The 27,503-nt window shown below is 36.4% G+C and overlaps 1 protein-coding gene across 1 annotated transcript; it reads left to right on the top strand.

The window, feature by feature from the left end:
- The first annotated feature begins 1,655 nt into the window (after positions 1-1,655).
- egln2 (egl-9 family hypoxia-inducible factor 2) lies at positions 1,656-27,249 on the top strand. Its single transcript, XM_051862057.1, has 6 exons — positions 1,656-1,888; positions 2,566-3,882; positions 18,421-18,540; positions 18,634-18,770; positions 21,432-21,499; positions 22,769-27,249. The coding sequence occupies exons 2-6, from the start codon at positions 2,800-2,802 to the stop codon at positions 22,819-22,821; spliced, it is 1,461 nt and encodes a 486-aa protein (XP_051718017.1). The 5' UTR covers positions 1,656-1,888; positions 2,566-2,799; the 3' UTR covers positions 22,822-27,249.
- Positions 27,250-27,503: the final 254 nt, after the last annotated feature.

The following is a 27,503-nucleotide window of genomic DNA, read 5'->3' as shown; positions in this document are numbered from 1 at the left end:
CAGTCTTTTTGCCACTCAGTGGGCGTAACCGCAGTCACTCTGGCCGATGGTGCCGTCACTTGCATACCCTTTATATGTCAGAATAAGTCCCACCTTCTTAATAAAAGAGCCAATCTAAGAGCCAAAGTAATTGACCCTTAGCCGGGAGTTTGATTGACAGGCGATCTAACCAATCATAACACCGAATCCACCGTTATGTCCGACAAAGCAGTCAGGGGAGTTAGTAGATTAACGTTGGTGGACTTGAACTTGAAAAATGGTGTGACGTCTTTCCACGGTTGAAACAACATTCCTTCTGATGTTCATTCATGTTTATTTGATGTTATAAATTAACTAGTAGGAAGAGATGATTGGTTCACAAACCGCTACAGCGATCTGTCACGACACATTAAAGAGCCTCAAAACGGTATTTATTATTTAAATTTCTTTAAAAATTATTTGAAATTAATTTGAAATTTGAGACTTTGTTTCATATCAAATGTAACCTGCTTCGGTCTTGTCTGTCAGGCTTGTCGGATATAGCAACAGTAGCTAAAGGGGGTGGATTTTTGCGAGCGGTCAACTGCGTCACTGCAGCTGCCTTTAGAAGCTCATGAGCATTGGCTGGTGCAGCCTGTTTTTTGACATGATTTGAGCGTTTAGAAAGTAAATTTATGAAACAGGTATTGTAAGTATTAATTGGTGATTTCAAACGTGAAATTTAATCGTAAGCACAGCTTGAGAGGTGTTTCAAAGATGGCTGCCGAGTGAAATGACTTGCCTTAAAGGGACTTTGGGTTCGTCTCAATCAGCTCCCGAGCTCGTGAATCAGTATATTGTGTAGCCTACATGAATTCAGGCACTGGTAAGGACAGTAAGGACGCTGGCTTACTACACATTGGGACAGTCTATTCCCTATATATATATATATATATATGTTCCCTATCCCCTATATAGTGCACTATGTGCCATTCACCATGTAGAAAATAGTAAATGTGTGAACAAGTGACCGATTTTAGCCGCAACTTCAGCATCTATTTATAATGTAGGGGGCGGGACGCTTTAGATTCTAGAGAGCATTTGATTGGACAGAAAATCTGATGAGTAGCTGAAGTGCAGCGTGATGTCATCAAAATCGTTGATCCATTTTGGCGGACTGTAAGTTTTGAACGCTTGTATCTTCTAAATACGAATTTTATTGTTTTGGTGCATACAAGCTTATAGATAACACTAAGGCTAACATATTCATACTAAAAGCCTAAAAACTTTTGACTTAATGGCGACTTAAAAAAAATAAATAAAATAAAAGTCATGTACCTGAAGAAACACCCATAATGGTCCATGATAATATTTTAAACAGAAATTGTTATAACATATAGCTATCCTCTAGCCTATAGAAATAATTATTTCATTCTTATATCAACTATTTTGTGTGACACTCTTATGAGCCACTGTTGTTATTGTGGCGCTCAGGGTCACGTGATGCGAATGTGCGCACGTGTAAGTGACAGAACCGCTCATGGAGAGAGAGAAGGGGAGGGAGGGGCGCGCTATCATACCCGGAAACGAGTTTATTAATCCTACTATGGAGAAAACTAGGTTCGTGAATATTAATTAGGTTACCTGATTGGATGCTTCATGAGCATCGTAAATTAATATTGATGAGCTAGATCTTGGCCATAGTAGATTGTGTAATTTTACTACCCGCACAGTGTTATATCAGATACGAAGCGTACTTACTCTTTGTTCACCAAGGATTGTATGGGCAGAAATTACAGTGTTGTCTGTGAAAACGTTGTTTTAATTATTTGTATCATCTAAAATGAGCGTGTATTGGATATGGACGAGAAAACACCGGAAAATTATTACAATCGCGGCTGGTCTTTTATAGTGACTTTATCATAGAGAGGTAAGTAGTCTAAAATACGCCAATTTTTCGTTTTCTTTTCAGTCATTGTGTTTAAGGTTTTGGTTTAACTTTATGAACAGACCAGTTTACCATCATGATGCTTGGTGTTGTACAAATATCTTACATATTTAAATCATATGTGGGCTAATATTAAACTAATGAATTGGATGCCCGATCATTTCACTGGTTTAATTTTTTTCACTTACAGCTGAATCATTGTTTGTATTACTTTATTTATTTAGTAGGTTGTGTCCTGTTTGCATGGACATTTATTTCATTACATAGGCTACATTTTATTAAAATAGGCTATTCGTAGCCTATTCATATCTTTTATTATTTTAATATACTTATTTGAATATTTGCCATTTGTAGTATTACATACACCTCATTAATTGATCCCTTTATCGTAGGTAAGTTTATGAAGAATGTCTGGACTTTGTTCTGATTTCTTTTAGCTTCAGCCAAAAGTTTAATATTGTTTTTTTTTTTTTTATTGGTGAATTTTATTCATTGATTCATTACACTATACGTTTCATTTTTCCATATGACATATGGTCGAAATATAATCATTACAATTATAGAGTGTGACTGGGCGGATTTACAATAGGCCTATGTGTCAGTTTTAACGTGTCTATGAATGTTTAAGTGATTTAACCATTGTTACTCTCTGTCTTCAGACCCTCATAAACCCTTAATGGGGAAATAAACAGCCATGGAAAATAGTTAATGGTTAATTCTGTATTAAACAACTAATAAACCGAAGAAAAGGACCGTGTTTGTGTTGTACTGTTGAAGTTTACTGTCGAGCTTCGTGATAACAGCGCCGCTAGGCAGGCATGAGCAGAGCCGATTCTGCAGAAAATGAGGATTGGACGTGAGCTACGTGCGCATCCAGGAGTAGACGACATGACATGGAGAGACTGGAAAACACGGACCTTATAAATGCACGCGGACGCGAGAGTGTCTGTTCACCGCAAGATAAAGTCACCAGTGGCTGTTGTGAGTCTCACGCGGTGAGTAAAATGGGTTTGAACGCGACCACGGCGGAGGAGCTGCTGGCTGGACATGCGTCTAGATCTGGATCCGGGACCACGCTTTTGAAGGAGTTGAAGAGCGGGTTGCCTTTGTATAATGGTGGAGGAGAAGCGGTGTCGCCTTCACCTACAGCTGAAGGAAGTTATCATGATGTCCCTAAGCAGATGCAAAGTGGGTGTGTACATCTAAATGGACTGGTGGAGACTCCCCATGCTCATGGGGACAGGACTTTGGACAGGACTTCAAAAAGACTTTGTGGAGATGTGCGAATAAGACAACTCCAGCACCAGAGGAAAAAAGATGAGGAAAACAGAGACTGTGGTTGTCCCGGAATGGGGTCCGGATCTGGTGGTTCTCCGGAAACGCCCCATGGACTGGACGCTCCTTCTCTTGAATGCAAAAGGAGGAGGCTTGAAATGGGCCCTAAAACAGAATCTAGTAAAAGCACACAGGCTGTCGCTCCCCTTGCAGCCAATCACCAACACAAGAACTGCAGCGTTCCCAGCTCCATGTCATCCCCCAGTTGGGTCCATCACAATGGGCACAAAGCTGCAATGAACCATGCAGCCCCCGGGCAGGACGAGGTGCGGTCAGCGCCGCCTGCGGTGGCCACCAGTGCAGGATTGTCTCCAGAGCAAATGGCTCAGCAGTACATAGTTCCCTGTATGAAGTTCTATGGCATTTGCGTCAAAGATGTCTTTCTGGGTGATCGCTTGGGCGGTAGGGTTCTGGAAGAAGTGGAGACCCTAAATCGCAGTGGAAAGTTCAAAGGCGGCCAGTTGGTCATCCAAAAGAGCATCCCCTCTAAGAACATCCGTGGAGACCAGATAGCCTGGGTCGAAGGCAACGAGCCAGGCTGTGAGAACATCGGAGGCCTCATGGCTCACATCGATGAGGCCATCATGCGCAGTGCAGCCAATGGACAGCTGGGGGATTATGTCATCAATGGCCGCACAAAGGTGAGTCACACAAAGGTGCACACTGAAAGAAAATTCTGTTTGCTTCTTCTCATCATCACCTCGTGTCATTCCAAAACTGAATGACTTTCTTTCTTCACTCTTAAAAATAGAGGTTCCTTACTGGCATGGTTCCATGAAGAACTTTCAATGGTTCTTCTATTGCTTCGCTATCTAAACCCCTTTTTGGAACCTTTATTTTTAAAAGTGTTCTGTGGAACATAAAAGAAGACACAGATATTTTAAGAAACAATGGAAGTCAATGGTAACCAAAACTGTTTGGTTACCAACATTCTTCAAAATATGTCTTCAGCAGAATAAAGAAAGCCATACAGGTTTGAATTATATGAGGGTGAGTAAATGATGGCAGAATTTTCATATTTGGGTCCATTTGTTTGGCAACCAGTGAATGTTTCTCATGGGTACGTTTATTTTTTGAACATCAGTATCTGTATAGGCACAAACCCTAAAGTCTTGGCTGCAAAAAGCTATTTAACATTTAAATCATTATTATTGCACATGGAAATAAAATACAGTTTCTTTACAAAATATATGGGGTAAGCTGTCACATTTGAACTTCAGCAACATGTGACAACTTGCCTTGACCTTACATACACCTCTGAAAAGACCTGAAAACATCTAAAAATTTTCCTGAATGGTGTGGTTTTATTGTGTTCACAGGTTTACCCAACATCTGTAGCAAATTTAAGATGATTTGCTTAACTGCTTGTATACTGCTTTTGCTAAATGCACCTATTAGGTATAAAGATATTAAAACATATTATAAACATTAACATCATGGTTTTCTGTAAAACTGGTTTGATTTGACTTGATTCAAAACCTTAAAGGGATCGGAATTTTGTCATCATTTACTCACCCCCAAGTTGTTCCAAACCTGTAGGAGTTTCTTTCTTCTGTTGAACAAAAAAGAAGATATTTTAAAGAATGTTGGTAATCAAACAGTTGACAGTAGCCATTGAATTCCATAGTAGGAAAAAAAAAATACTATGGAAGTCAATGGCTGCTGTCAGCTGTTTGATTACCAACATCCTTTAGGGAATCTTCTTTTGTTTTCAACAAAAAAACATCATACGGGTGAGTAAATGATGACAAAATGTTCATTTTAGGGTGAACTAATCCTTTAAGATTCTGTCATGAACTTAAAAATGAAATTTCACCCATAAAAATCAGCCATTTCAATAGCAATCCGCAGTCTGAAATTGTGTGCAAGGATGAAAAAGTTCTCCACACAGATTTGCACTAATTCGCCTCGTTGACCAACAGAAAGCTGCTTGTTTTGACAGTGACTTCTGTGTGAACGGTTCTTCATGCATCACTATTGACAATGAGCCTTTTTTGCTGGATGAAATTTAATTGAAATTCCGCTAATGTGACCACGCCTTCAAATCTAGCCAACATCTAAGTGTGACAACTTTCCCCAGTCTCCCCTTTTTTAATATGTTAGTATCAATAGATGCTATTTTAGCCATTACTTTAAGGTCAAAACTGGCAAGCACTGTCACCAGCAATGCAAACCTGCATCAGGAAGTTGTGATTGGGTGATATTGACTGTCTGTGTTGTGTTTCTCACTGTTCAACTGTTCTCAACTAGTAGCCTGAGAAATGCAGTCTTATCAGACCCCAGATCAGTGCCTCTCAGGCTTTGAAGACTCCTCTGTCAATCTCTATCTCCAGCCCATATGCAACCAACATATTCTCACTGATTTAATTCATTTTCAAGTTGAAATCTGAGAGTAATTATGACTTTCTGATATTGCATGTAAGAAATGATTACATTGCTCAGTTAGCGCGTGATTGAACATTGACCCATGTGCACGCAGAGTGCCGCATCAGTCCTGTCAGCGCGATAAGTGTGTCAGAGCGAAACTGCCCCTATGACGCAGGTTTGGTTATTTGAGCTTGCCAGGTCAAACAAGTGTCCAATGGTATGTGATCTTCAAGCTGTGTCACTTTCCACACGAAGAAAACATGTACACTACCGTTTTAGAAATAAGTCTGATCAACAAGGATGCATTTATTGGATCAAAAATACAGTACAAACAGTAATATTGTGAAATATTATTACAATTTAAAAGAACTGTTGTAAAATGTAATTTATTCCTGTGATCAAAGCTGAATTTTCAGCATCATAACTCCAGTCTTCGGTATCACATGATCCTTCAGAAATCATTTTAATATGCTGATTTGCTTCATATTTTTGTGAAAAATGTGATTTTAAAAAAATAAAAAAATCCAGTGAATAATGATACAAAAAAGAAAAAAGAACTGCTGTTTTTTTGAACTTTCTATTCATCAAAGAATCCTGAAAAAGTCACAGTTTCCACATTATTATCATCAGTGTTGAAAACAAGGTTTTTGCTGTTTAATATTTATAAGAACTATTATTAATAATTGAACTCCAATAATAACTGAGAACGTTTAAGCAGCAAATCAGCATATTAGAATGATTTCTGAAGGATCATGTGACTGAAGACTGGAGTAATGATGCTGAAAATTCAGCTTTGTCATCACAGGAATAGAATACATTTTAAAATATATTCAAATAAAAACAGGTATTTTAAATTGTAATATTTCACAGCATTGCTGTTTTTACTGTTTTCAGCATTGGTGTGCAGAAGAGAAATATATTTAAAAGTTTTGACCAGTAGTGTATATTCTCCATTCTAGCACAACTTTTCAAATAATTTAGCTTACATTTTTAAAACTAGGGTTCCAAAAGGGATTTTTCACAGCGATGACATAGAAGAACTATTTTAGGTTCCCTAAAGAACCTTCAGTTCTTAAAGTTCTTTTTTTTCTTGCTATGAACGTCAATTTAAAAATCTGAAGAACCGTTTTCCACTATAAAGAACCTTTTGTATAATGGAAAGATTCTATGGATGTTAGAGGTTCTTCATGGAACCTTAACTTTATTTTTAAGTCTTGTTTGTAGCTTATTGAATCTGTATATATGAATGCACCATCTTATAGCTGCTTATGAATGCATAGCCAGACTACAGCTCAGGACCATGTGGACATTCTTACTCTAATCACAGCCTGTCCGTTGCTGTTGTCGTTATAGAAACCTGATCTGACCTTTTTGTGAATCTCAGGACGGTGTCAGCGTGTTCACTGCAGCTCTTTCATTAGAGTGATTGAGTGAGGAGAGGCTTCTGTTCAGTGGGTCAGATCAGTCAGGCTGCAGTCACTGTCCTCACGCCACCCTTAATCTGCAGGGAATATTCTTTAATCGGTGGTGAGGGGAACACTGCATTAGTCTTGAGCGTTTTCCTCTCATTGCGGCTTTTAAGACATTGTACATTGTCATATAGGAAACTCCAGTGAAAGATTGTTGTTTGCATGTGTAAATGATCAGAGGTTTGAGAAGCCAATGTTGATATGCGACTTTGCACATGAACGTTTACGCCCGAAGGAAAAATCTCATAGCTCAGCCCTTGGAATGGGAACGCGAGCACTGCGGCATTCACATACTTTTGCCAGTGGGTGATGAAAACATCTTGCACGAACGTTTGAGGCTTGATATTTAGTAATGCTGCAACTTTTGATAATCAATTGATCTGTTGTTTATTTGTTCAAACAGAGAAACCAGATTTTTTCAGAATTTTGATCAAAAGCATGTTATTATGCATCTGTCCTTCAAACAATGTTTCAATGTGCAATTTCGTGAAATAGGCTTAGACAGAAACATCTTATCAAGGTTTGAGGTCTGACTGAGGTTTCAATTGATTAATCTGTCCATCTGTTTGATTAGATAAAATAAAGTTAGATAAAAAGGTGAAAAAAGATACACTACACTTTAAACGTTTTGGGTCAGTAAGATTTTTCATGTTTTTGAAAGAAGTCTCTTATGCTCACCAAGGCTGCATTTATTTGATTAAAAATAGTGCTAAAACAGTAACAGTTGTGTGAAATATTATTACAGTTATTTTAATATATTTTAAAATTGATTCCTGTGATGTCAAAGCTGAATTTTCAGCATCATTACTCCAGTCTTAAGTATCACATGATCCTTCAGAAATCATTTTAATATGCTGATTTGATGCTCAAGAAACGTTTCGGCAACACTTTATTTTAAGCTGACATAATTACATGTTACTATATGTACTTACTATATTATGCATAATTACAAGTAACTAACCCTAAAACAAACCCTAACTCTATAGTAAGTACATGTAGTTAATTAATATTACTCAGTACTTATGCACTATGTAACTACGTCACCTTAAAATAAAGTGTAACCTACATTTCTTATTATTATCAATGCTGAAAACAGTTGTGCTGCTTTATATTTTTGTGGTAATCGTGATACTTTTCATGAATTGAACGTTCCAAAAAACAGCATTTACTTAAAATAGAAATCTTTTGTAACATTATAAATGTCTTTACTGTCATTTCTGATAATATTATTATGTTCTTGCTAAATAAAAAATATTAATTTCTTGAAAAAAAGAAATCTTACTGACCCCAAACCTTTGAACAAATTTTCAGCATTTAGTTCAAAAGCATGTTATTCCACATATTGTCCAATGACAATACTAAATGATATAAAACAAAATATGTTAATATGTAGTGTAAATCTTGTGAAAGTAATGTTTAAAATATAAACATTACAATATAAACCCCAAGTACAGACCTGACTAATCAATGAGCGTGTTTCATTACAGTCTTTCAAACAAAAAAGCGTTTATGCACAACAGCGTTTTGGTCAAAACCATGAATAAGGTCTTAATTCTAGCGTCTAATTCAATGTGTACATGTTTGTTTGACATCAAAACCGGATAAAATATGCATATTATTACAATTGGGTGTTTATTATGAGCTGATGGTTATCAGTATTTGAATGCACTCTGACATTCATTGTCTATTGTTTTCATTATCATTATTAATTAGTTGTTGCAACCTTAATATTTAGGTAATTTTTGAGTGAGAGCACTATTAGGATTATAGAAATACATTGAACTAGTTACAGCAAGGTTATGTAATGTAAATTTAAAGTGATAACGCAGGTTCAAAAAAAGCATATCCACTGCATTAAAATGGCTCTCGTCTCTATTCCTCTGCGGACACGCAACTCCTTCATTTTCTCTCCAGTGTGCTGATTGTCCTTAATCAACCCTTCCATTAGTTATTTTTTCTCTCCGTCTCCTCTCCCGAGCCTTATCACACCCTTCACTTTATAGTTGGCCAAAATATTTCTCGCTGTTGCCCTGGAAACAAGACACATAGCACGTTATACTGCAAGAGAGCACCCAGCTTTGTTTCTCTCTAAACCAGTGCTTTCAGAGAAGGACCTTGGTTTCATTCTCATATGCATAGAAACCATTCGATCTCGGTACAACGTGGCAGAGGTTGCGTAGGGGAAAAGGATAAAAAGGAGGGAACAGCGTGTTCCAACGTTTAGCTGCACCAGCCACATGGCATCTGCAGCAGACCTCACATGCCACTCCCAGAGAAAGTAACGTGCTCGTACCAGCCAAAGAAAATTTCACCAGCACTGAGTATTGTGTCTTTTGCGTTACTTTATTTGCATTCATCCACTTTATGGGTATTGACATGAGGTAAGGGTCAGACATTAATGGGAGCTTTAAGCAAAGATGCCACAGCAAGTGAAAAACTGCTTGAGAAATGTAAAATGTCTGCTAATATGCATTAATTCATGCTTAACTAATGCACAGTTAGTGTATGACTCATGAAGAACTAAATCATTCATTAATGATTACTGCATCAGCAACTAAAGAGTCTATCAGATTAATAGATTAAGTAATACATTAATTGCTAATAATTAAATGTTTCATCATGTATTAATTCCTTATCAACATAGTTTTAACTAATAGTGTAAACTAACTCTTTCCCCGGCAGCATTTTAAAAAAAAAAGTTGCCAGCCACCGCCAGCATTTTTGATAATTTTCAAAAAAATGTAATGGCCCCCAGAATATTTTGTTGTATGAATATCTGAACATGTATATAACAAGGTTTGTGTTCAGGGAAAAAGGAGGCGGGAACCGGCAAACGTTCAACATAAACTTTAATTCCAAAAAGAAACAAACAACAAAATGGAAGTGGGTCTCACGAACGACTGCCGCATATAAGTATAATAAAACACAACATAAAGTCCAGGTCTGGTCCTCTCTCGTCTTGCACTGTCGCCATTCCTCCTTTTACCCTTCTGGAGCTCCTCCGTAGGACTTGAGACCGGTGTGGCACGCAGGTGACGCTCATTAACACTCGAGCCACTGGCCTCGCTCCGTTCCCACGGCTCTCGGCCTCGTCCTGCTTGCCACAATGCAATCAAAAGAGAGAACAGAGCCTCTGCTTTTAAACAATTTTTTTTTTTTTTGTTTTAGCTTCATGCATTCTGTCTTTATCAACACTTTTAAACAAAAAAATCGGAGTTTTTTTTTTTTTTTTAAAGACTACAATGTGTGTACGAAATGCTTTTTTTCATTTGTTTCTGCTCCTTTTTTGCCTGTGTTTTGATCCAGAGAATCTCTACTCTTCAGAAGTTGCATAATAGCATCCCCTTCAACTTCCAGTTGTCTGTTTTAAGTAATCATTAGCTAATGATTTGCAAAGATATCATTATGTTATGTTTACCTAAAAATGAAAATTATGTCGTTAATTACTGGCCCTCATGTCGTTCCAAACCCGTAAGACTTTCGTTCATATTCAGAACAAAAATTAAGATCTTTTTAATGAAATCTGAGAGATTTCTGTCACTCCATTGACAGCTACACAACTGATACTTTGATGTTTCAAAAAGTTCATGAAGAGATTGTAAAACGAATCCATATGAATTGAACGGTTTAGTCCAAATTTTCTGAAAAGACACAATCGCTTTTTATGATGAACAGATTGAATTTAGACTTTTATTCACATATATTTCTGATGTAGAAATATCAATTTAAGTAAATGTAAAAATCTGTTTGACATAAGTGGACAATACACTTTGTTTTTATATGTTTGAAAAAAGTTGACCTCGTAGAGCAGGGGTCTCTAAACTCGGTCCTGGAGGGCCACTGTCCTGCAGAATTTAACTCCAACTTGCCTCAACACACCTGCCTGGAAGTTTCTATTGTGCCTAATTAGACCTTGATGAGCTGGTTCAAGTGTGTTTAATTGGGATTGGAGCTGAACTCTGCAGGACAATGTCCCTCCAGGAACAGGATTGGACACCACGTCATAGAGGTAAAAAAATAAAAAAAGGCCTTGAAAACTCAACATGTCTGAGACTGTAGGAGGTATGACTAACCTATTTCCAAACTCTTGTCGAGACTATTATTGAGCAATAAAAATATTTCTCATGTTTGTTAAGATACAAATTAGGCTTTGGCAAGGACAATTACACTAGATTACTAGGTGTAGAGAGGAAATCATGTATCAGCAACTTATCAGCACTTCACTGTATACTTCACTGTACCTCTGCAGTGAAGTATGCAGTGGTACAGTATAATTGAATGTAAGAAAGTTTTGACTGGGCAGTTCCTTCCACACAACACTGACATAAATTGAAGATGGAAATATTTTGTAAATTGTGGGTACCAGATGACACCAATATTCTGGTTATTCTAGTGACAAATGCATGTATTAATCAGAATTTGTTCATATTTTGATTATGTAAGTATCATATAAACGCATTAAGCTGAATGACACAACCAGACTAATTCAATATTTTTCATTTCTAGAAATCTGAACAAAACAGCTGGCAATATGACTGTATTAATCAGAATTTTGGTTCATGTAAACATAACATTTGAACATTTGGTTCATGTAAACATCACAATATCCACCAGAACTGGACCTGCAAAAAAGAAGTACACTTTAACGTACTTGTAAAAAGTGTACTTTACTGAAATAATATAATTTAAAAGGATATACTTAAGTGCAAATGAATGTGATGTTTTTCGGATGCTAAATGAAAATTAGCCCAAGCTTTACTCACCCTCGAGCCATCCTAGGTGTATATGACTTTCTTCTTTCTGAAGAACACAATCGGAGATATTTTAATAAATATCCTGACGCATCCGAGCTTTATAATGGCAGTGAACTGGGATCAAGAGTATGAGCTGAAGAAAGTGCTTCCATCCACATCCATCCATCATAAACATACTCCACACGGCTCTATGGGTGTAATAAAGGCCTTCTGAAGTGAAGCGATGCGTTTGTGTAAGAAAAATATCCATATTTAACAAGTTATGAAGTAAAATATCTAGCTTCCACCAGACCGCCTTCCGGATTCAACATACGAAGAAAGTGTAAAACTCTCGCAGTTCAAAAAGCTTACGCTACATCCTACGCCTTCCCTGTTCAACTTATGGAAAAAGTGTAACTGACGCGACGCCAGTTTACACTTTCTTCATACGTTGAATATGGAAGGCGGTTGTTTGTTTACTTTTTTAAAATTAGCTTAATCAGAATATGGACCTGAATTGGATAATGATGTGCATGTAAAACATGGTCACTGAGTTCAAAGTCAAACTGCACTTTAAAGGGGTCCTTGATTATGATTTCACTTTTTTTAAACTTTAGTGTGTAATGTTTCTGTTTGAGCATAAACAACATCTGCAAAGTTACAACGCTCTAAGTTCAATGCAAAGGGAGATATTTTCTTTTTAAAAATTCTCTGTTTAAGGACTACAATGAGCTTTCTCCCGGGTTAATGACATCACTAACCATAAAATTTCCATAAACCCTCCCCCAAGAACATGCAACAAAGGGAGTGAGGCCATGTTGGGCTGCTTTAGAGAAGAGGAAGAGTTGTTGTAGTAAAGTATTGTTGCCATGCCGCCATTTTACGCCGGACTGTTCACAAACGAGAGTCAGTTCAGCACTGGATTTGCACAAAAGATTAACATGACGGCACATGCTAGTCGATGAGTTGAATCAACTCCACAGCATCTACATAAATTTATCCACTAACCATTCAGAAACGTCCAGTTTCATTCTAAAAGTTGTAACTTCTTCCTGAGTCTCTCTATCAGTGTCCGACTCCGGTTTGAACAATGTAAGGCTGAACACCGTTACTGACAATCCTCATTTTTGCTGCGTGAGATTCTCCAGCTTTGTTGTTGTTGAGCAACCCAAAGCGCGAGCTGTTAAAGCTCCGCCCTATTCTGGAAAGCGGTCGGGAGCAGCAGCTAATTTGCATTTAAAGGGACACACACAAAAAAGGCATGTTTTTGTTCACACCCAAATAGGGGCAAATTTGACAAGCTATAATAAATGATCTGTGGGGTAGTTTGAGCTGAAACTTCACAGACACATTCTGGGCACACCAGAGACTTACATTACATCTTGTAAAAGTGGCATTATAGATCCCCTTTAATTTCTTCTGGCTTGTATTCTGAATTTGTTGTTGTAGTCCTGATGTCCTAGAGCAGTGGTTCCCAACCTTTTTTATGCCAAGGCCCCTCTCCTCTCCGAATCAATACTTCTTTTTCCAACTGAGAGAGTTTGCGTTTTGAGCCACCGTTCAGTCAGTCAGTATTTCACAGCAGCACAATGAGAAACGGCCTGGGATGAACCGAAACAATCACAGAATATGTACGAGAGAGGTGGTGCCTTGTTTTCAATGTATTTTTTAATTAATTTAATGTAGCTTTTTTAATGTAACATATTAATAATTCAATTAATGAATTATATTAATATATTTAAATTATTTTAAGTTATCTCGCAGCCCACCTGGAGGATCACTGAGGATCTGAGGAGCCGCAGCCCATAGGTTGAAAACCACTGTCCTAGAGAGTGTGTGTTCTTAAGTGTGTGTGTCCTTATCTAACCCTCATGTCTGCGCTCTCATCATCAGGGTTACACTCTTTTATCTCAGCACACTCTGTGCTCAATATCTACCTGACTATCAAGGCATGAAAGGTCCTTAAATGATCAAAACAATATTGTTTTAAAGGAACTGTTGCCTGTTAATCATAAAACAACCAAAGAATATCAAATAGCTCATAAAATATAACATCATAGCATCAGTTTATTTTATTTTTTTTTGTTACAAACTGTCTTGCCTTTAAGCTGAACCCTCAGTCTCTCGTGGGTCCTGTGCATATCTTGTTAGCTGGAACTTGCGTAACACTGAATGTGGTTTTTGCATTGCATGGGCTCAAGTGAGTCAGTGAATTGTGAACTGATTTATTTACATGAACCATCTGAATCAACAATTTGACTAAAATGAATCAGACTTCACAATGCTAATTAACTTGAGAGGCAAACAGTTTAATTGAGTGTGTTTGAATGTTGGCTGTAAAGCTGCATGCACAATGCACTGTGACATTGATGACAGTGATGTAGTGTTTTGGGGCATTTAGCTGTGTATGTCCACTTTGGTGCCCAATTTCAGTTTTGTTCCTCCTAATTGGATAATTTGACTATTTCTCTGCTCTACACAGTATCTGTTCAATTTGGGTGTCATAGTTGGCTTCCTGTGAACCCTTCAGTCTGCCAGAGGAGGTCATGTACTCTGAGAGAAGCCAATTAAAAATCCAGCCAAAGCAGCTATCTGTTGTCATCAAATTTACAAGCCATGTGTAACCTGACGAATGGAATTCCACTGAAATTCCATTCATCCAGTGGAATTCCAGTGGAATTTTTATCAGTACAAGTAAAAATCTAAATTACTGACAACAATAGGAAAAAATACTTAAAATAAAATGCAATATTTAAAAATTCTTGGAGCCTATATGTTATTGCAAATTTCCATTGCCAGTTTAATAATAATAATTAAGTGTAGTGTTGTCAAAAGTACCGACTTTGATACCAAGTCAGTACTGACATTTTTAAAAAATGTGACACTTTGAGCACTGTTGAGAGGATTCATAAACAGCTCTGATTGGCCACTGTGTTCACGCTCTCAACAGATATGTCTGTGATTGGCTACAACGATCAACGCACAGGAGTGTTTGAAAGCATTTTGAAAGCGAGAGTGTATCTGTGTAAGCACTCGGTGAAGAGCGTCATTGATGTCTACTTACATGTTTTTGAAACGTTGATCATTGTAGCCAATCACAGACATATCTGTTGAGCGCGTGAACACAATGGCCAATCAGAGGTGTTTACGAATCCACTCAACAGCGCTCATAGCATCACATTTTTTACAATTTCAGTACCGGTATCGAAGTCGGTACTTTTGACAACACTAATTCAGTGTAATCACCAAAAATACTATAACATTAGTATAAATTAATAGTTACTTTTAAAAAGTCTAGTTTAAAATTTGCATTGCCAGTTTTGCCCAAAAAGGGTGTTTAAAAAAAAATGTCATCATTTACTCATGTTGTTCCCCAACTGTTTGACTTCTTTTTTCTGTGGAAATTTTGTCTCAGTCTCAGAAAGTGTTAATTTGTCCATACTTTATACAATGGTCACCAAAACTAACTTTGGTTACCAACATTCTTCAAACCATTTTATTTTGTATTCTGCAGAAGAAAGAAAGTCATACATGTTTGGAAAAACATGAGGGTGAGTAAACACTAGCAGAATTATCATGTGGGGTGAACTATCCCTTTAAGAAAAGTGTACATTATTGTGCACATTATCTTTATTGTGGATCGTCAAACAAACCTACTGCCGGAGTGCATGCTGGCTGTGAAAGAAAGGTGGGCTGAAGAAGCCCCTTCTGCCATCGCACGTGCTCCTGTTTAACCCACGTGACACACGTTGTGTTTACTGCTATACTGTGATGCAGTGATAAGGGTTAGGAGAGTTTTCTTTCTGGGGCTTGATAAAGTGCTGACCATATCATAGACCAGGCAGCTAACAGAGCACCCTGATGACTCTGCTGAAACCGACCCGTTACCATCTCCCCCATCATCATCCAGACCCAGGAATGCCTCATATCATCCAGAGCAGGAATTTGTGCCAAAACTGAGCTCTACAGAAGGCATGCCAGATGCTATTGGTGGTTTGTTGGCCCTTTTATCATGCAAGCATGACAGTCAAAAGAGGATGGGAATCATCAAATGGTACAAGGCAAATTTGAATGGGGTTGCCCGTATGAGTGCCAGAGTTCAACATGTAAGAGCATGTGAACTAAACTAAACTCTTTTAAAAATATATTCATATAATCTAAGTATAATCTTATTTATATACACTACCATTCAAAAGTTTGGGTTGGTAAGATTTTCTTGTTTTGTTTATATTTTTGATAAGTTATTATTCTCACCTTATTCTCAACAAGGCTGCGTTTATATAAATTACATAATTTGTATCGTTGAATCTGTGCCCATAGCCCATAGAACCGCTTTAGGGAAAATGATGAAATTTGGCAAGCAAATAGAGCTCAATCCCTCTAGCGCAACCAACTGTCTAATTTGCACTTACTTTTATGCTGAACCTTTGAACGGTAAGACTAGAAACAAAATTCTTTCCCCCCCTGATTCTTTGGCTCAAGATGATTGAGCTTGAAATTTTTCTTGCACTTTGAATTTTCCAAAAAAATCTACTTTTCCAAACTAGACAGTTCATCCGATTTTCACCAAAATTGGCTCAGATCCTCTTCAGACTGTGCTGGCAAAAAGTTATTAAAAGCTTTTTCATAAACCCAATTAACTACTCTCGAATAACGCACAAACAAATTTGACTACAAGCACACCAAAATTGTTGTGAGGTTACATCTCTGCAACACTTTAGCGTATTTGGACAAATCTTGGTATATGTCATAAGCATGACCTGAGGCAACATACAGCGTTTCGGCACAGCTCCACCTACTGGTCAGGACAACCTGAAAAAAACCCAACAGATTTTCATTTTTGAAAGTGTATTTACATTTGTTTGTGTTTTAAAAAAGTAATACATCATTGACCATAATAGAAATGTTTATTTTAAGCTGTGTCATGTGTCTGTTATGAAAGAAGCATATGTATCTTATTTCACTTTACCATGAGTGGTTGGCATGTCAATCATCACCCAGAATTGTGGTCATAAACAGCAGCGATAATGGCAGCCTGTGGGCGGTGAGGCAATGGGTACTCTGCGTAGATGTACCATACAGTGCGTGCTATTTATAAGCATATGTGTGCGTGACCTTTGGCAGATGCAACAGAAGAGCTTCATCATTCCAACACCAAAGCGAGCTGTAAATCTCTTAAAGAGCCAGACGACTAAAATTATCTATCTATCTATCTATCTATCTATCTGTTAAAAATGAATGTTACGTATGTTCCTAAAGCCCCTTTCACACAGAGATCAACGTGCTGTGTGAAAGGGGCTTTCTTAGTTATAAACCATTGTTGTGGTACGATTATTATGTGTTATGAGAGTAGGTGGTCCTTTGCTGTTTTTTTGCATCAGGACACATTAGCATTTCCACTTGCTAGCTTTTCATAGTCAAAACGGTCTTTTTCAAAACCTGAAACAAGTCAAGGTTACAGTTGAAAAAGTTCATAATAAGGTTTTTATCAGTTACTTATGTTCCTTTTACATAGATTAAAACCCGTGTTTTGTTACAATTATTACGTGTAATGAGAGTAGGCGGTCCTGTAGTGTTTAACACAATAGCGTCAATAGGCCTATGTGTCTCTGACCCCTTCTGAATGTGTATTTGAGTGATCAGATCACAGTGCTTTTTCAAAACGCACCTGAGCTCTGTTTTTAGTGTTGTCTGGCTTGTAATTGGAGCAGTCACAATCAATGTTGGGGAAAGTTACCTTTAAAAGTAATGCGTTACAATATTGTGTTACTCCCTAAAAAGTAACTAATTGTGTTACATAGTTACTTTTTATGGAAAGTAATGTATGTTACTTTTGCGTTACTTTTTCTCACCTGGACTGGGCTTGCTTGTTTGTTTTGTAACAACAAAATAAGCTCTATTTTTGGCAACTGTAAAAACCCTTTCACACCAAAAGCGAAATGAATAAGCCTCAGGCTGAAAGAAGTGCAAAAAAAAAAACCTGTCCAGTAGAGGGTGCAGCTCAAACAAACCTTTTAGCTGTGCTTCCATTCAGGATTGCAGAAGAATAGGATGCAGGAGAAGAAAGCTCAACACTCTTACTTCAGCAATAAAAAAAAAAAAAAAATTAAATACAAATGTGATGTTTTTCTAAAGTATTGGTATGGTTGAATTGGATCATCGAAGGTCAGCAGCAAAGACATTGATTAATAAAGTGAGATTAAATACATAAAGTATATTTGTGTTATTTAACCAATTTAATTATTGCAGGTTTGCGTAATATTCTGAGTTTGCATTTCACTGTTTTTATTCATTTTGAGGAACACTCAACATGGGAACAGGAGAGGTGTCAGTTAATAAATGGGAAAACAAAGTAACTTGTGTTACTTATTTAAAAAAGTAACTCAGATATTTTGTTGTAAATTTAAAAGTAATGCATTACTTTACTAGTTACTTGGGAAGTAATCTGATTATGTAACTTGTGTTACATGTAATGTGTTACCCCAACACTGCTTACAATGGATTTTAATACCTGGGCCTTAGTGAACAATGTCACAAAATGTCCTGATTTAACTGTTTATCACCCTTAAATCTTATGTTTCCTAAACCCCCCTCTCTTCTGTACAACCAGGCCATGGTGGCATGTTACCCTGGTAACGGAACAGGATATGTGCGACATGTGGACAATCCTAACGGCGACGGACGCTGCATAACCTGCATCTACTATCTGAACAAGGACTGGGATGTGAAGGTATGCTGTGTTTACTCTTACTGTTACTTTATCAGTCAAGATGAGAGTCTCCTCTTATCCATTTCTGCCATTTGTTTTTTTCTGTTTTCCCAGGTTCATGGAGGTTTATTGCAGATCTACCCCGAGGGTCGTAATGTTGTTGCCAACATCGAGCCTATTTTTGACCGACTGCTCATTTTCTGGTCAGATCGCCGGAATCCACATGAGGTGAAACCAGCTTTTGCCACCCGGTGAGTAAACACAGTTTACAGATAAGACACACACATTATATATATATATATATATATATATATATATATATATGTGTATATATGTATTATAATATAATGATTCAGTGACTCACTCATAAAGTCTACAATTGTTTCATTGCTGGATGAATCAGTGTTTTTGAACAAATCTCTTGAATGAATGATTCAATGACTCGCTCAAATACTTCACTTGTTTCATTACTGGATGAATCAGCATTTTTGAAAGAATCTCTTGAATGAATAATGCAATGCTCAATCATAAATACTTCACTTTTTTCATTACTGGACGAATCAGCATTTTTGAACAAATCTCTTTTTTGAATGAATTTCTTGAATGAATGATTCAATGACTCACTCATAAATGCTTCACTTGTTTCATTACTGGATGAATCAGCATTTTTGAACAAATCTCTTGAATGAATAATGCAATGCTCACTCATAAATACTTCACTTTTTTCATTACTGGATGAATCAGCATTTTTGAATGAATCTCTTGACTGAATGATTCAATGACTCACTCATAAATGCTTCACTTGTTTCATTACTGGATGAATCAGCATTTTTGAACAAATCTCTTGAATGAATAATGCAATGCTCACTCATAAATACTTCACTTTTTTCATTACTGGATGAATCAGCATTTTTGAATGAATCTCTTGAATGAATGATTCAATGACTCACTCATAAATGCTTCACTTGTTTCATTACTGGACGAATCAGCATTTTTGAACAAATCTCTTGAATGAAAAATTCAATGACTCACTCATACTTCATTTGTTTCATCACTGGATGAATCAGCATTTTTGAATGAATTTCTTGAATGAATGATTCAATGACTCACTCATAAATGCTTCAATTGTTTCATTACTGGATGAATCACAAATCTCTTGAACGAATCTCTTGAATGTGTAATTCATTGCTCACTCATAAATACTTCACTTATTTCATTACTGGATGAATCAGCATTTTTGAACAAATCTCTTGAATGAATAATGCAATGCTCACTCATAAATACTTCACTTTTTTCATTATTGGACAAATCAGTATTTTTGAATGAATTTCTTGAATTAATGATTCAATGACTCACTCATAAATACTTCATTTGTTTCATTACTGGATGAATCAGCATTTTTGAACAAATCTCTTGAAGGAATGATTCAATGACTCACTCATAAATGCTTCACGTGTTTCATTAGTGGATGAATCAGCATTTTTGAATGAATTTCTTGAATTAATGATTCAATGACTCACTCATAAATACTTCATTTGTTTCATTACTGGATGAATCAGCATTTTTGAACAAATCTCTTGAATGAATGATTCAATGACTCACTCATAAATGCTTCACTTGTTTCATTACTGGATGAATCAGCGTTTTTGAACGAATCTCTTGAATGAATGATTCAATGACTCACTCATAAATGCTTCACTTGTTTCATTACTGGATGAATCAGCGTTTTTGAACGAATCTCTTGAATAAATGATTCAATGACTCACTCATAAATGCTTCACTTGTTTCATTACTGGATGAATCAGCGTTTTTGAACGAATCTCTTGAATAAATGATTAAATGACAAATACAGTTTTTTTTACAGTCACGTGTCGCCACCTACTGGTGTAACGATGTAATTGATACAATCTTTATTTGAAGCATCAAGTTACTTTCAATTGTGATTTACTCTAATGATCACTACTATAGACATCAGTGTTTACATCCAACTATAAACTTTTATCCCAGTACTTCTGTGATAATATGAATTACTGTAAGACAGAAATAACGATACTGTGTGTGGTTGAAAAGAAGCTTTTTCATACCTATACATGACAACTGCTCTCTCTGGGTCAGCAGCAGCACCAACGCAGATCTGAATGTTTGCAGTGATCGTACTTGTCAAAGGTTTAATAGATATACAGCCAAATTGCTGTCATTTAGGAATAAGATTGCATGGGTGTTTGAATTGAGGTCACAATCTTTTCACAATTAATCATGCGTCTCTAGCTCAGGTTGTAAAACGTCATGTGGTAACAACCACAGTCCTATAGTTCTAATAACCTCTCATCTATTAGACTGTGATTTATCCCAACACGTGCATGCTAGTGCACTCATCTGACCCAGTCGTCCACCGTCATTGTTCTCCCACCGTTACAAACACTAAGGTTTGATTTGATCCTGCTCTATAAACACCACACCTGCAGTTGGTCTTCCTCAGGAAGAGGGTGTGTCTTGAAATGAGTTTGATGAAACAAATTAAATGCTGTATTGTTGGTGTAGTAAAACAATTGGCGTTTACATTTTACATTACTTTCTACATTTAGGATGAGGGTAGGTGTGTATGAACCACCATCGCAGCTGGGGGCCGAGGTGGGGCACAGGAAGTACGTGCTTCCTGAGTGTAAGCGGCCATCGTTTCAGTTTGTGTGCTCGTGCCGGTAGGACAGAGCCAGGAATAAACAAACCAGCCTCTCTACTATTGTTGACTTAACCCTTTCTGTGCTTTGACCTCACAGTAATCCACATGACTCTGCACATCTCAAACTCCATATCACAGTGCCTAAACAGCCTTGACTTAATCAGATCAATACGCACTAGTCAGAATGCCTGACCTCTCAACTGTGATTGAAATGATCTTTCTTTTCCCACAGCTACGCCATCACCGTTTGGTACTTTGATGCAAAAGAGCGGGCCGAAGCTAAGGAGAAGTACAGACTGGGTGAGTTTCATAGCTCTTAAAAGAAACATGTAGCTTAGGCTGTTTTCTCACTACATGTTTTCAGTTTTCAGTAGGTTTAGAGTTCAGTAGGTTTGGTTGGTGTGAACACATTTTCTCACAGTGATACTCATGTTGAATGACGACGGAAGCGTACCGTGGATCACAATCAAATAGTACAATGTGAAAAGAGACCTGTGAGGGCAGGGAGAGAAATTAATACTTTTATTCAGCAAGCACTGCTGAATGATGCTGAAAATTCAGCTTTGCATCACAGGAATAAATTACATTTTAAAACACGTTCACACAGAAAACGATTATCTTAAATTTCACAATATTACTGTTTTACTGTATTTGTGATCAAATAAATGTAAACTTGGTGAGCGTAAGAGACGCACTGGCCCCGAAACTTTACATATATTATATAATTTATATAAATAAGTACGCATTTCAAAGTTAAAAGTTGTTCAAATTTTTATCTTTATACGTTAGACAACTATAACTTTGTTTGATAATGTTGTGAATTTAATACAATTGAAAGGTACATTTTAATATGATTATTTTCTCTTTTTTTATGTGTAAATTGATGGACGCAAACCAAAAGATAAGATTATTAATAAAAATTGAATGAAAAGTCTGCGCAAAAACAGCTTCACATTAGGAAGGACTGCATATACACAACTACATATATTTACACACACATAAAAATGTTTACCTAAAATGCTAGTTAATGTTAATCCATTGGATTTAAAAAGGTATTACTGACTTTGCCTCACCTCGGCCTATAAAAAAAATGCTTTTGAATCTCTCATTATGCTAGGTTATTGTTAAATATTGGATTCAATTGTATTGTCAACTTGTTTTCTTTCGATTTTTCTTTCTTTTTAGAACTGATAGATTGTAGATCTCATTGATCTGAGCTTATGCACCTAAGTTTTGTTTTTGTTTTTGAGGTGAATAAGCTTGAGGCGCATATGCTCAGATTAATGAGGCCAACGATTAGTCAGTTCCAAAACCTGTGCTAAATGAAAGAAAACAAGTTGATAAAAAGATTGAATCCAATATTTGGTCATAATATATCATTACGAGAGATTTACAAGCATTTTAAAAGGTCGGGTCATTTTTGATCCAGGTAAACTAAATTAGGTAAAGGATTTTCAGCACAGCACAGGGGTCAAAGTCTTGCTTTAATTCTCTGTAAAATATTAAAGACTTTAATTTGCCTTCTGTCCATCATTAAATGTCTTCTCTCTCTCTTTCTGTCCTTCACAGCTACAGGACAGAAAGGAGTTAAAGTGCCCGTCACACAGAGCAGCAAGACCTGAATCTCAGGCAGTCGAGTGAACACTCAAGTGTGTCCTGTTGATGTGTGTGGATGCCTGCGCTTCTGCGCGATTGGACTTTTTCAAGAGAAGATGCGAGAAGCCTAACAATCACTGCTCTTTCTGTGGCCTCAAACATCCAACAAGTTTGGGTGAACACGGGACTGTTTTTAAATGAACGCCACGGTGTCTCAAACTTGATGGTCGCAGCACTGAAAGGCTGGCAGGAATGGCCGATTATTCCTCATCCCGTGGAAAGTCAACAACAGAAACATCGCAAATGGACATCAGTTACTTTAGTATTTTGAGTAATTACTGAATTAAATAAGAATTACAATCTCTAAACTCAACCCTTGCTTTTCACGACATTACACTCCTGTGTGTAAGTGAGAATTTCTAGTGGCCTTTGTCATATCCTGTTCAGCCCCATGAATGTGTAACCAGCTTAACACTGACATCTGACTTACGCCAGTGCTCAGCTAGATCATGAAAACTGACAAAATAACCAACAATCACATTATACATGAATGCTTCAGTGGACAGAATCCCTTACGATTGAGCCTGAGTCCTAGGAAACATTCAGTGTGAATTCACTCAGAATGAACAGCGCCCTCTGGAGGTGATCATTTTCACGGCCGGCTTTGCTGCAAGAATTATGCGAATGTGGTAGCAACAGAAAAATTTGCGCAGAAAGCAAATTTGAATGCCGCAGTTCCCCAGTTTTCCGGAGACTTTAGGGCTGTTGATGTAGGATGTATACTTGCGGTCCGTCTGCGCTATTTTTTTAATTGTCTTTGCTTTTGCGTCACATCTATTTTTAGAGTTTCGCTCCACGAGATGTAAAATGTAATTCAACTTTGATAAACTCATCCAGAACATGTCCTGTGTGAACAGCCCCAACCTTTCATTTTCAATGCTTTTCTCAGACTGTATTGTACTTTCAGATGCAGAGATATTAAAATTCTGGCCGATAATGGTAATCGACAGTTAATGTTTAATATTATTTTATGTTATAGCCGATAACTGATAAATTGTCAATATTAAAATTTGATACTGTTTTGCAATAATAAATTTAAAATCAAATACTATAAAGTGAATTTAGTCATTTTAAACGCTACATGTTAATTTAGACACCACATCATAATGTACAGTATGAAAACTTATTACATTTATTTAGCAGTGTTATTAAATTATTAGGGTTTTTAAAGAATTTTAAGTGTTACAACAACGATAATTAAATGTAAAACTACAGAAAATTAGCTATACAAATAAACATCCAATATCGATAAATTAAAAAAACAAAAAAAACAAAACAATATCGGTCGATACCCGATATGGCACCGATATATTGTACATTCCAAACTGTGACAATTGAAAAAAAAATTAATTGCATATAAAAATTCCATCTATTTGGATTGCAGTTTTAACATAAACTAATAAACTTAATATTATGCATATTTGTCAGTAATGTGTAAATGAAACGGGTAAGATTTCTGTTATAGTACTAATAAACTGAGTGGGTTTTAAATGCACAACCAGGTTTATATATTTATCATCACTATGATTCTAAGTAATATGAATAAATGCATTTTGATAATATGATTATTTAAATTAAATAAAATCACAATATATAGTAGAATAAATAATATAATAATAAATAATGATCAACAATGCCTTGTTTTTTTTGTTTTTTTGAGTTTAGAAATCTTACCTTCTTACTGGTTTCATTTATGTGTGACTGACAAATATACATAAATTTAAGTTTATTAGTTTTAAACTGTATAATACAATTTATACATTTTATATGCAATTCAAATACAATTTAACAAATATTTTGCAGCATCGCTTCACCACTGCAATCCATTCACATGAATCAGCTCGTTAAAATGCTAAAAATGCTCTGGACAGCTCTATCTCTGGATATATGTCTGATTTTAATGTCTTTCATCATCATTTGATGAAATACTGCCTTTTAAATATTTTTAAAATCAAATTCAGTTCACCTGCTTTCCATAGATGGCAATATAGTGTTAAGTGCACGGCCACATGGTACATGAAACTGGCACATTTTACAGCCTCAGTTGCATTGAAAGAAGGTATGTTTGCCTAGAAAATAATGACAAGGACTTACTTTTAATGTGCATGGCACAATGGCATACCAACACACATAGAACCTGAATAAACTGTGCTAGCTGTGTGCTAAAGTAGCCTAATTTACAGCCAATTAGAACCAACTCGATTTGCAATCTGCAGAATGTATGTTCTGTAACAAAAGGTCAAACAGGGTGCTTGTGACCTTTTTTAATATATATGAGCATTAGACTAATACTGCTGCATGCTATCTTGGCTTTAAAGGGTCTTTCTATAGTGATGCACTTACCTGAGAGCTGACAATCTCCTTCCTGCCTCAGAGAGGCGCTGTACAACACGAGAACGATATGTGGCTCTCCACAAATGATGGCGACAGCGCTTATCCACCTTATTGTTAACGTAAGCGGCCGTTGTAACTTGAATGCGTCGAGCGGATGCAATCTCATCCGTAGGATGCTTGTTTCCGCTGTGTTGAGGTATCGATTCCTCCCAGGAATTGGGTCTCCTTTAGGACCCAGGCGGTAATCAAAAGTTGTTATGGTGATGTCTTAACTAATTATAACCTATTTCACTATGGTGTGATGTTAACTACATCAAGTGCACAAACAACATGCTTGAAATATAAAATGAATACCTACGTATTGCATAATAAAACAAACTGGAAACATATTGGAAGCAAAAAACATGCCTAATATAATATAAGCTAAGCTAGCAGGCTAATTGGGTAGATGTATGCTATGCTAATACATAAGCTAACTAAAAACAGTAAGAAGGCTTGATTTCACAACCTATAGCTTCAGTTATATACTAGTATATGAACCATTTAATTAAAAAAACATTAATGGTCATTATAACGCATTTTAAATTATATAAATCATAACATGATTTTGCAGTAATTATATTTAGGCGCTAAAAATGCCATTAAAAGTTCGTTGAACCAATGGGATCACTCAGGGTCCTAAAGGAGACCCGATTCCTGGGGGGACTCGATTTCTCACCACACCGCCAGTGAATAAAAAATAAAGGTAATTGCGACTTTTTTTTCTCGCAACTTGCGAGTTTACATCTCACAATTCTGACTGTTTCTCAGAATTACGAGTCATCTATATCTAGCAATTTTGACTTTATAATGCAATTGCAAGTTTATAAAGTCAGAATTGCATGATATAAAGTCACAATTGCATGTATTAACGTCTTAATTGCGAGATATAAACTTGAAATTCTGACTCTTTTTCTCGCAATTTTTTCTCAGAATTGCGCGTTAACGTCACAATTCTGACTTTATATCACAAAATTCTGACTTTATAACTTGTAGTTCTAAGTTTACTATATCTCGCAATTGCCACTTTTGATTATGCAATTCTGACTTTATAAGTCGCAATTGCGAGAAAAAAGTCAGAATTGCAAGATTAAAAGTTGCAATTAAAAAGTTTTCAAATTTATCAAAAGTCTCTTCACATTGACAGAAAATATAGCTTACTTGTGCGTTGAAAAATAAGGTGGATAGGTGAGCTGGAAAATACAACAGCCTTATTCTATCAGGTGTCCACACATGCACTACCCTTGTGCCTACATTTCCCAGAGGGCATTGCAAGTTCATCAGATGCTTATAAGAGGCTATGTTCAGAATGGAACACTAGCATACTGTACACTGCTTACTATTTATATAAACAGTATGCAAAGGCAACAGAATGCAATTTTTTTACAACAGTAGTATGTTAAACTAATGAATTAGCTCGTTATCATGTCAACAAGATAATAATAAGGAAATATAAAATTGTTTAATCACAGTTTGTATAAAAATGTTTAAAGTAAAATGTATATTAAATATAAATATATATTTTGACATTTGTAAATATTAAAATGCACCTGATTGTACTCATACATTCGTCACTCTGGAAACAGAAGGTCAGGTCAAGCACAATGCATTGTGAGTGCTTTGGTTGTATACTGCACATATTGGCAAATGTCATCCATTTATTCCATGTAAACATTTGCATACTGTGCGCAGTATACTACATACTACAGAAACAGTACAGTAGTGTGCTATTCTGAACATAGTCACAGTCTGAGAAAAGAAAGCAGCACAGAACAGCAGGTATCCCAGCATGCTCTGACAGAAGGAGTGTAGAATTGTTCTGTTTGAGTGCCATAGGTGGCCAGAGAAGTGAAACAGTAAAGCACTTTATCATAGTATGTGTGATGTTTGAATGAGAAGCTACAGAAAGGAAATGCTTTGTGCCGTGTAACAGTATGAAACTTAAATCAACTGAGAACAAAATGATATTCGCTTGACCTTTCTGAGTTTGGCAGTATTTAATTAAAATGTCAGATTTTGTACAGCTGACCACTGTGTTCTTTTTCTCTTTGGTAAGATATTTTGAATTATATTTGGGTCATTATTCTGAAAATCAGTGATGTTTGGGATAAAACATTTCTGGGTGAGATGGCACACAATATTTTAAATTTCTTATAATATAGTGATGAAGTTAAAAAAAAAAAAAATTATAGTTATTAAAACAATATTTATAACTAACATTTTTAATATTATTTTTTAAATTATGCATGTGTGTAACTAAAACTATTAAAAATCA

This window comes from Ctenopharyngodon idella, chromosome 15 (genome assembly GCF_019924925.1).
Source record: "Ctenopharyngodon idella isolate HZGC_01 chromosome 15, HZGC01, whole genome shotgun sequence".
NCBI lineage: Eukaryota > Metazoa > Chordata > Actinopteri > Cypriniformes > Xenocyprididae > Ctenopharyngodon > Ctenopharyngodon idella.
Note: the sequence above shows the minus strand (reverse complement) of the source record. Positions and strands in the feature narration are given on the sequence as shown.

Coding starts and splice junctions, on each gene's coding strand:
- egln2 (XM_051862057.1), top strand. CDS start 2,800: ATGGAGAGACTGGAAAACACGGACCTTATAAATGCACGCGGACGCGAG. Junction 18,771..21,431: donor AAACCAGCTTTTGCCACCCG/GTGAGTAAACAC, acceptor CTTTTCCCACAG/CTACGCCATCACCGTTTGGT. Junction 21,500..22,768: donor TAAGGAGAAGTACAGACTGG/GTGAGTTTCATA, acceptor TGTCCTTCACAG/CTACAGGACAGAAAGGAGTT.